Source organism: Tachysurus vachellii, chromosome 23 (assembly GCF_030014155.1).
Source record: "Tachysurus vachellii isolate PV-2020 chromosome 23, HZAU_Pvac_v1, whole genome shotgun sequence".
NCBI classification, from domain to species: domain Eukaryota; kingdom Metazoa; phylum Chordata; class Actinopteri; order Siluriformes; family Bagridae; genus Tachysurus; species Tachysurus vachellii.
Window position 1 is genome coordinate 12824828 of NC_083482.1, and position 11676 is coordinate 12836503.

At 34.6% G+C, this 11676-nt stretch overlaps 1 protein-coding gene across 2 annotated transcripts; it reads left to right on the forward strand.

Annotated features, from left to right (window-relative positions):
- Positions 1-796: 796 nt before the first annotated feature.
- dpep2 (dipeptidase 2) lies at positions 797-11602 on the forward strand. Of its 2 annotated transcripts, XR_009647648.1 has the most exons (12): positions 797-894; positions 2354-2510; positions 2998-3124; positions 5300-5429; positions 5876-6017; positions 6766-6835; positions 7589-7765; positions 8067-8151; positions 8951-9026; positions 9177-9312; positions 9930-11013; positions 11068-11602. XR_009647648.1 is itself a non-coding variant. In XM_060858915.1 (11 exons), the coding sequence occupies exons 2-11, from the start codon at positions 2374-2376 to the stop codon at positions 10143-10145; spliced, it is 1296 nt and encodes a 431-aa protein (XP_060714898.1). In that variant the 5' UTR covers positions 797-894; positions 2354-2373; the 3' UTR covers positions 10146-11602. The 2 variants fall into 2 exon arrangements, 1 of the variants encoding a protein (XP_060714898.1); XM_060858915.1 differs by having other exon boundaries at positions 9930-11602.
- The last annotated feature ends 74 nt before the right edge of the window (positions 11603-11676 follow it).

Here is an 11676-nt window from a genome sequence, read left to right on the forward strand (position 1 = left end):
GCCCCTGGAGCAGGTGAGGTTAAGGGCCTTGCTCAAGGACCCATCGTTGATGCCTAAGCCGCTTTTGGGCTTGAACGCTGACCTTCTGATCAGTAACCCGAAGCCTTAACCACTGAACCATCATGTCCTCAATATGTAACATTTTCTTCAGCAAAATTTTTCTAGTCTTCCATAATGGCTAATATACAGTGGAATAAAGTTTGTTGTATACAACATAAATATTGCATTAGTAATAAGATTAAAGATTTTTTTTTTTTTTTTATCTATTTACCTGACAACAAAATACTGGAAGGATTTTGATTATATATTGATTTCTGGTTTTGTGTGTTTTTTTGATAAATATGAAAACTTTTATTATAAAGAAAATGAAAACCAGATTAATTGCATGGTGCTTGATGTACTGTTATAGCTGGTGGAATGATATAATGGAAAAGAGGACAATGGAATGATGCTGAATGTCTCCTACATTATTCAGGTTCTGATCATTTCAGGTAAATTTCATATCCCCAAATCTAAATGGACTGGCTCCCTACCCTAATTGAATGTAATCTAATTCTACATCCTATGAAAAAAAAATAAACCTAATGAATATTCTTTATTTTACTTTTTACACCCCCTGGCTTGTAAAAAGTTTAAACTTATGTTCTGTACCACTGTGTTTTAAATAAAGACGTTGAAAGAGAAATCTAAAATAATCGAAACGGTATGAAATGATTCGAGTCATTAAGATGAATCAAAATAACCATCCCGAATGTGTGTATATTCATTTGCGTCCACCAGAGGGCGCTTTTCAACTGTGGATTACGGCTTTAGCGGAAAATGAAGACACAGACGCGCACATTTGGGTGGTGAAAACATAAGAACACAGCAGAACTATCAAACTTCTCTAACACGGTGAGTACGTTAAAAACTACTCTAGTGGTTTTATGGTCAGAAACGTATTTTATTAGTAACTATTACGAAAATCTTGTATCATATTTTAGGATCTGCAAATAATCATCCTGTTTCAGTTTATCCGGTTTTGTTTCATTACATGATTTCGCCCAGACTTGTCTGATTTTAGAATATGTTGGATAGATGTCTCATACATGATCCGTATCACGTTGCCATATGTGTAGATTTTAAATATATAATAACTAAACTTATTATATTAAATAATCTCTCTAATGTATTATGAAATAGAGTGATATAAATGAAGTTTTCTCTATTTATGACTATAAAACATAATTCAATAGAAATTAAGAAGTTAATGATGGACTTCACTGGTAATTTGATAAACCCACATGAGAAAGTGTGATTGTTTTCCCAACATGAATGAGTTAATATTGTGTCAAGTCCAGAATTATTGACACCATGAAAATGAGTAATCATGAAAATAATCAATACCTGTAAAATGATATAAAAATAAACACAAAGTAATTCTGTGCTATAAGAGATTATTACTAACTTTTTAATTGACTCAAATAATAGACTAATCTCTACAATTTAGACCGGGGTTTGTTGGACCAGGGTTTGTTGGACCTGGGTTTGTTGGACAAGGGTTTGTTGAACCTGGGTTTGTTGGACCAGGGTTTGTAAATATATTTTAGTTTTACTAGTCCACTGTCAAGTTGGACCAATAACACATCAGCTCCTGTTAAATATGTTGATTTTATCTGCATTTCTCTATTAAGAAAAAAACAATCTATCTAAATAATGCATTAAACATGTGACAGATAGGATGTAATTTAATGAAATCAAATTTTAGCTTGTTAATGAAGAATTTAATGCCATTGGCATACCTTTTCAGTAGCTGAGTTCATGCATCTGAGCTAATGCTTTATTTTGCCCCCTAGTGGAACAACACAAACTAGCTTTATGGTTAAATTGTTTAACTTACAGTAGTTCATCAAGATGATTCCTGGAATGGGATGCATATTGGCTGTGTGTTTGACATTCTTGGTTTGTTCATTCATTGTTTCCCATTATCTTAAAAGGTGGCAATAATTATGGAGTGGACCAATTTTTAGATTTTCTTATAGTAATTTTCAGATATTCATATATTTTTAAATGTAACAGGTAGACTATATTTTTTTAGCAACATTTAAATATTAAATAGTTTCGCAGTATAGACATTTTTATTTATTTCACCATGTATGTCATTGCTTCTGGCTTGCTCATTAAGGACCAGTTTTTTAAAATTGTTTTAATTAAAATTGATAGTTTATATACTGTATTTAAATTTTTACTTGCAGCTGCTTTGTCTTGCAATGTGCTATACAAATTACAAAAACTGTAATGAATCTGTAAAAAAAACTTTTGTTTGAAAACTACATATTGTAATTATGTGCCAAATTTTGTTCGGTTTTTATAGCTGTTAATGAGAACCAGGCCATGTTATCCCTAAAAGCACCGGGTGTTGAGCTGAGCCTGTGCTGTGTTTTCCTCTTTCTTGTGTATGGAGTGCAGTCGGATTACAGTCTGACCAGTAAAACGTTGGAGCTGATGTCTAAATACCGTCTGATAGATGGGTAATGATACCTGATGCTTTTTCTCATTTTAGGTTATTCACAGGCAACATTATTCAGAGTGAAGTAAAAAACTGTTGCTAATAAATTGATTATTTTAATATGAAATCTTCTAAACATAAGCTGGGAAAAAAATATATGAATACAAATTTCCAAAAATTTCAACATTTTGAAAGTTTTCAGCATTTTACTTGACTCTTAGCTGAAAACTGAAACTAGCTATTTATTTAATTATTTGCAGTTGAAATGTCGCTTTGTTTTAGTTTCCATTTTGATCTGCTAGATATTTATCAAACAAAGAAGAACACTTTTTTATATATTTAGAAAGAAATAGAACCTGTGAGACATCTAGGAAATCCATTTGTTTACCTCTAAGGAGATACATTATTTGTGGGATTGCGAGAAGGTGGTGAGAGAGTCTTAAACTTAAACTTAAGTGTGTATAATTCCTCACAATTACATTCACAATTGCATTCCTTTCTGCCTACAGACACAATGACCTCCCTTTGAAAATCCGCATGCTCCAGAATAACAAACTCAGCAAGTTTAATTTGTACAACAGCTCAAAAACAGCTACGGATATAACCAGACTCAGAGCTGCTCATGTTGGAGGACAGGTACTGTCTGTCTGTTTCTTGGGGGGGGGTGTAATTTATTTTCCATTTGTATTGAGATAAATATGGTTATGATGTATTAAGTTAAATATGGTTGTGGTGTAGCAGGTAGCTTTGGTGTCTCACAGCATCAGGCAAAGATTTCATGGCTCTGAGATCTGACCTACAGTGTGTTTGATTCTGAATAGAGTTACAGAGAAAGTCATGATTTCAAAATAATTATTGGTTCTCTTTTGAGCCTGGTTCTTCTCAAGGTTTCTATGTCTTTTCACATGGTTTTATCCTTTCCATTCAGGACTCTGTCTTGTTCATTAGGGATTTAATTCTACATTCAGATTTCAATAAAGCTGCTTTTAGTGCTTTCTGTCGATTGCTAAAAGCACCGTCTAAATAAAAATTCAGCTGAATTTATTTCCAAGCATTCTTTTTTCAAGTGATGATTGCTTTAATGGCCAAAGGCAATGTTTACTAAGACCACAGAATGATTATTCCTGTTGTGACATGGTTGGTTCAGATCATCTGCTCATAATGAATCCAGGACAGTAAAACATACATACATACATACATCTTCTACCGCTTATCCGAACTACCTCGGGTCACGGGGAGCCTGTGCCTATCTCAGGCGTTATCGGGCATCAAGGCAGGATACACCCTGGACGGAGTGCCAACCCATCACAGGGCACACACACACTCTCTCATTCACTCACACACTCACACACTACGGACAATTTTCCAGAGATGCCAATCAACCTACCATGCATGTCTTTGGACCGGGGGAGGAAACCGGAGTACCCGGAGGAAACCCCCGAGGCACGGGGAGAATATGCAAACTCCACACACACAAGGTAGAGGCGGGAATCGAACCCCCAACCCTGGAGGTGTGAGGCGAACGTGCTAACCACTAAGCCACCGTGCCCCCGGACAGTAAAACATTTAAGTAAAAAAACAAAACTAGGAGGCAGATGCAAGAGCAGATATTATAGTGGGATTATAAGATAAAGTCAAATAAACAAAAGAGTAAAAACTGGTGCACAAACAGCTTGAAAGTGAGCTATTCTAAAGCTCTAACTTAAATATTGTTAAAAAGGCATGACAAGATACAGATCATTAGTAATTATTGAGGTGTGTGTAACATGCTGATGCTGATGGGTAGTGTAGATCTGTACCCTTTGACAATTCCATGACACGTTCTTTAATTAAACTTTAATAAATCTTTGATTTGTTCTAAAAAGATTTTTATGAATATTATAGATTAATATGAACTAAATAAATACATATTACCGCTGATGCTATAGAAAACTGTATAATAATATGTGTGTATGTTTAGACACCTAGGTGTTCTTTTTTCTTCATTCAAATCTTGCATGTAAAACAGTTTTAGAAAAACGTCTATACATCTAAGAGTCAGTAATTCAGAGCTCCAGTATGTAAAGTATATGTATGTAAGTACAACACAGGTATAGAGTGCTGGCTTTAAAGCTTTGAGGACCAACATTTTATAGAACTTCCCTTTGTACGCTATGTTGCAGTATCATGCACTTTGCATAAACAAATGCTTCTATGTGTTTACTTATTAGAGAAGATTTAGATCTTTGCATACACAACCTAAAAATATACAACACGCAACATAACCTGAGAGTGCTCATATCCTTATGTTTCATAACTTAGTTCAATGCTTTGTGAATAATGTCTTAAATTTGCAAATAATATGCAAACATGAATGAAATGATAGTGATATAGTATGTAAGGTGATGAAAAATAGATGACAAATGAGATAATTTAACATATCTAAATGTTTTTCTCACTAAATGCTTTAGTACACGGTACTGATTCAATTTATTAACTTATTAAATTGTTTATTTTGAGCCAATACTCTACTGATTACTGAATCATTAGAGTATTGAATCCATACAAACCTTTTAATTCTACTCCATATGAAATGAAGTACAGTATTGACTCAATACTGTATATGATGTTGAATTAGTAATCGACTATCCTACTGATCAATAGTATCAATATCCTACTGATTCACTACTTGGTGCTGATTCAGTACATTAATGATTCACTACTAGACACTTAGTCATTACTATATATTAATCCAGTATTATATTATGGTTTAATATTCTACTGATTCAATACAATATATTAATGAACTGTGACAAACTTTTTCTCTGTCAGGTGTTTGCGGCATATGTGTTATGTACAGCTCAGGACAAGGATGCTGTTAGACTGGCATTGGAGCAGATCGATGTGATACGACGTATGTGCACTGAATACCCAGAGCTGGAGCTGGCTACCACCGCTGCAGGTATGAACTCTCTCGTCGGAAAGACGAAAAAAAAAAAAAGAAAAAATGTTTTATATCTACTGTGTTTTGTTTTATTATATATTACATAATATCTTAAATAACCAGGAGGGTAAGAAGCATCATTTTACATTAAATAGTTAAAAATACTGTGCATATTATAGATGCTGGAAATTCGCATTACATCTTTGGTTGTATTTGCATGCATACCTTTTTATTATTGTCCATATACCCTAAAGACAGACACCATGGCACACCCATAAATGGAAGTTGTAATATGTGGGAAAAAGCAATTTCTGAAACACAATGTTTATTCAGGCGGTCAATTTTCCACAACACCACACATTTGCACTTCTCACAGCACTTTGAATGAAGATTGCCAGAAAGATTGCACTCATAATTTGCTTTTGTGTATGTGTGTGTATGTATGTGTGTGTTGGGGGTTGAAGAAATGAAAGCTACAAAGAAGATAGCTTGTTTGATCAGTGTGGAAGGCGGCCATGCAATTGATAGCAGTCTGGCAGCTTTACGCATGTTTTACCAACTTGGAGTGAGATCTGTGACCCTCACACACAACTGCAACACACCTTGGTAAGCACATGGACACACACTCATTCATATTATTATTAATAGTAGCATTAGTAATAATAGTACCATGGTGGACCATAGACATAGTTCTATGTTTGTTCTAAATAAGTGTATTCAGTGTTTATAAATGTGCCATAAAGTCCTAACCTAGATACCAATAAATAAATATTGTAGCAATACTGCTGTGTCTGATTCTATCAGCATAACACACACTCACATATCAGTGTCACTGCTGTTTTGAGAAAGATGCACCATCAAGATTTGTTTGGATTTTAGTTGTGATACTAAGAGGAGATCTGAACTAAATGTGATCCCTACACCAATACAAAACTTGTCTGACTGTATATTTGTAATCGCACCATCTAGTGTCACCCATATGAGGATGGGTTCCCCTTTGAGTCTGGTTCCTCTCAAGGTTTCTTCCTTTACCAATCTAAGGGAGTTTTTCCTTGCCACTGCTGCCTGAGTCACCTCAGACTTGCTCATTGGGGATAAATACATATACCTACATACATACACACTGTGAACTATATATATTTTGAATTTTTATTATATTAATTTTTTATACTACTCCTTATGTTTATCTTCTGTTCTATGTTTATGTTCTGTAAAGCTGCTTTGAGACAATGTCCATTTTAAAATGCGCTATACAAATAAACTTGAATTGAATTGAAGTTGTGTCTTGTGTGTGCGTCTATAACAAGGTAATTGAGCTTATCTTGCTGTGTTTTTCATTCATTTTATTACTTAGGGCAGAAAGTGTTTCCCAATATTACACTTACTACAAGAGAGACAAGAAGTCCTTGACAGATTTTGGCAAGGTAATAAAAAAAAAAAACATTTGAAAATAACACACTTGTGTGTGTGTGTGTGTGTGTGTGTGTGTGTGTGTGTGTGTGTGTGTATATATATTTATTTAATATAAATATATATTTTCTATTTTTATTGCAAAAAAAGGTTGCCAGATAGTTCCAAATTGAGTCTTGTGTTGCATTGCGAAAGGGATCTCACAGGATAAAACAACAAGTTGTATGAGGAAGAGATTTATAATTTCCTGTGGATTTTGAAGGGCAGAAGTAGGAAGGTCCAAATACATTTCTCACACAAAGTACATTTTAAAATCTGCACAAAATATTTTGATGCATTGCTGATTTGCAGCATGTACAAGATGCAGTCTTATCCATTCCATACAGTAAATTTGTTTCCCTTTTTCCAGTCTTTACAGTATATATTAATACAAAAATTGTTCTGTATATTTTAGATATATTGTCTATGCTTGTTCTTCATCATTATTAAAGGAAAATTGTGTTGCACTATTCCCAGAGTGTGTGAATGTGAGAGTGTTTATTAATCAATGTGTCACAGGCTGGTTTGTAGTAGAACACCTCCAGTAAAAACATGAAATAAGTGTGTGTCAAATATTCAGTTGTCTTGTCTTATAGTGTCCATTGTTTGTCATGTCAGGCTTGCCATGCCTGTAAGATAAGAAAGACAAAGTTTTGGACAGTGAGGCCTAATTTTTCTAATAATTATTATCTGTTTCTGTGTGTATGCATTCCCACTCTTCACTCCAGGCAGTAGTGCATGAGATGAACAGGCTGGGAATTATGGTTGATCTGTCTCATTCTTCCTGGGCTACAGCACGAGCCGTGCTGAAACTTTCCAAAGCTCCTGTCATCTTCAGCCACTCCTCCGCCTACACCATCTGTAACAACACGCGCAACGTCCCTGATGATCTGCTTCTCATGCTGGTGACTCAAAATTTCTTTGTGCTAATGTACCAGCACAGAGATTATATTAGATTTAGGGCCTAATATAGTTTTGTGTGATTGAGTCTAAGGATGCTATAGGATGTAAACAATCTGAGGAGTACATTGCTTGCATATCTAATGAACTTTTCCCCTAAACGTCTTGTGTTTCTGGAAACTTTGTGTGCTATAAAGCTTTATTTTGTATTTGTATTAATAGGCGTGTTATTGTTGTTATTCTTATCATCATTATTATTTCTACCAACATACCATATTTATTTAATCTTCTTCACTTCTTTACTAGAAAGAAAATGGAGGGCTCATCATGGTAAACTTCTACAATGGATTTATAGCCTGTGGTGTTCAAGCAACTGTCTCACTTGTAGCTGGTGTGTTCAGTACTTTTACTAAAGAATATTTCAAATATATGAAAACTAATTATCATCAGAAATGTTCTAAGTCTCTAATAATATTTTAATAATCATTTGTACAGTCTGGTAAAGCTTTCAGCACAAAACAAACCCCTAGTTAAACTGCATTAGTAAAGAAAGACATCTAAAAAGATTCAATATTAAGGATTTATAAATCTCTTTAAGCAAAGTGATGATTAGAGGATTAGGCATTATTGGAATTACAATTAGAATTGAAATAAAAATCTGTTTTTTTTTTTTTTGCCCATCCACTACAGTCACATTCTTAGTCAACCAACTATATGTTTATAAATTATTAAACTGTTGGAGCTGTTTTGCAGCTAGTGGTTTATGGCTATGAACCAGTCCAGTCTAATATATGAGGGCCAGGATAGCTAAAGCTTTTTGTCCCAAAAGTGTCAACAATACTGGTTTCTTATTATAAGGTTAATATATTAAATTTCTTCTACAAAAAATGGTAAAAAAATAGTCCAAAAATGTATCTTTTACAATGCTCCCAACTTAAATAAATGCTTGCAGAAAATCAGAGCTTTAGAGCTAGGGTCCAAAATCTGTTTAATCATTTTACTGTATGCCTTGTTAGGCATTATATCTCATATTGTTTTGATATTCCCTCCAAATACTAAGAGCAAAGATTTAATGTTTTAAAATATATTGTCTAGAATAAAATGCATTATATAGACTATGTACTGTATTTCATCATTTGTTTCATATCCCTCTAAACCTTCATTTTGATCTTCATTCCTGTGCCCTGCAGACCATTTTGACTATCTTAAGGGTGTGATAGGCACAGAGCACATTGGAATCGGTGGTGACTATGATGGAGCCAGTGGGTAAGAGCGTTTTCCTGTTTCACATTTCTAACTTGCTCAAATTCCAGCACACGCTCTGTTCCAGACTGGCACAAATGGCAATCATCTGGACATAATCTCATGATCCTGTAAACAATCTGGCCTTCTGAGTGTTTATGTCTGGACTTGTAGTTTTCCTCAGGGTCTGGAGGATGTGTCCAAATACCCTGCTCTTATTGGAGAACTATTGCGTAGGGAATGGAGTGAGGTGGAACTGGCAGGCGTACTGAGGTTCAACTTCCTCCGAGTGTTTGAGAATGTGGAGAAGGTGAGAGGTGGCCTTCATTTAAACCTAATAACCTATACCACATGAACCCCAAGCCCTGTGACCCATAGAAATCACCAAATATTTATGAAATATGGGACCGCAGGAGGAAATGGGTGCAGTGTATAAATACAGTTAGTTCATTACAAAATATGCAGAAGACCTGGTCCATTTCTGGAAAAACCACATCCAATGGTCACCAACAAAGTAGCAGATCTAACAGTAATTGTGGCTGTAAGGAAAGACATTGCTTTCTATTAATTTACTTGTTTTTATACATTATTGTATATATGGTAACAACTTGTATGGCAAATGCACCACATAACAGATGCATGAAAAGTGGAAGCTTGTTTTGGTGACGAAACATTCAATCCAGTTGTTGTAGTATAGACATTATGCAACTATGAGAGCTATTCTGCTCAAGCCTTCAAGCTTACTTGTATAATCATGCATTTCCTACACATCACTCTGAACTCTATCATTAATGCCATCTTTTTCCACAGTACCATGTGACATTGTAATCCCAGACTGTGTCAATATCCATGTTTGTAGCACGTGTTTGCAAAAGTCTTGCGTGTCTAAAAGCTGCCAATTTTTTTTCTTGTTATGCTGCTGTACAGATACGTGATGAACTGCGTAACACTCTTCCCAGTGAAATAGTAATCCCCCCTGCAGAGGCCCAAAACGAATGCCGTTTGGTGCTGGCACAACCGGATATCACTCGAAAGGTCACGTCATCCGGTATGCGAGCGAGTTATCTTTTAAGCTCAGGTGCTCTGTTTTGGACTGTTTTCTTTTTTCACTTTTTGCTACATAAACTGGTATATTCGAGCTGATGTTGAAAAAGTAATTCATTAAACAGTCTCAACAGTCTTAAAAGGTCATAGCTAGTTTGAGTACTGTTATAGTGAAGCAATATACTGAATCATTTATAAATTGAAGACCTTGTTCATAACCTGGTTGTATCAACTTCCCCTTTTCAGCATATGGTGGCTTTCCCATACGATGAGTGTGGCACTATTTTGTTTTGTGCTTTTTGATTACATTGCCTGTTTACCGGTGTGCATGTATTTTGGTTGTGTCTGTACCCTTTCTCAATACTAATGTCAATTACCTAATGATTGCACCTGTTCCGAATTCTTGATTAGTTTGTCTCACTTTGCCCTCAAGTTCCTTCATGTTCTTTATGTTCTGAACTTTCCACTCATTCGGATATAGATTTAAAATACTGTGTAACATCCTAGAATGTCCTGGTTTAAAACTGTAGTAGAAGGGTAACACTATTTACATATATTTGTTTTAGGTTATTGAAGGTCAGTTCAACTTCTTTCAAGGTTACAACCATGAAATCAGTAACAACCCTGATACTAGTTGATAGTGAACTATGGACTTAAACTACTTCAGGATGTGGTGTGACTTTTTATCTTATATCTCTGTAAGCTCACAAAGCCACATTTGACAGCTAAACTCCTCTTAGTAGATGATTGATGAGCTTCATGAATACTAAAGCACCCGGATGCAATCATGAAGCAAAACAAGGAACAACACCACTAGCTGGTGTGTAAATGTATTTACCTAATTTGTATAATAACATCAATACAGCTATCAGATTGTACATGGTATCTAGATAAGTATCCAGAAAATTGTATGTTCCTACTGAGAGCTACTAGATTTGAGAATACTCCAAAAGAAGCAACTTAATAAGTTTTATGACATTTCAATGCAAAATATTAGCATTTATTTCATACAACTTAATAGGTTTTATGACATTTCAATGCAAAATATTAGCATTTATTTCATACTAAAGTAGTTTATTGTCTGTTGTTACTTTTTATTATTTATATTATATATTCTCATTTTTCCTACTGTTTTTATCATTTGACCCATTAAACAATAGACAGTTTTGTATTTCAAACTTGTCTTTTAACTTCTGATGGGGAAGACTGCAGTTCTTAATTTCTCTATAATGCTCCAAGCTCCATTTGGGTGGGATATATAATGAAATTCATTAACAATTATAAAATTGTAATCGTTGACAAATTTCTGTGGAATAAAACAAATAAAATACTTCAGGACATGCAGCAGTAGGAAAACAGTCCACTTCAGGGTGGTCCCAGTGATTATGTTTTATGTTCAACATCACCCTTTCAGTCATGTTTTATTCTTTGTGTATCTTTGCTAGCAGTAAGTTTTGTTTCCAGTGCTAAAATGGCTGCTCATTCAAAAAGAGCACAAATAAGATGGATATATATTATGATCTAAGAGTAATACATTAATAAAATGTAAAAATACATTTGTGAGTGTTTGGCTTTTTATCACTGAGTTTTAAACACAAGCAAATCAAGCATCAACCTGCAAACAGAGTTG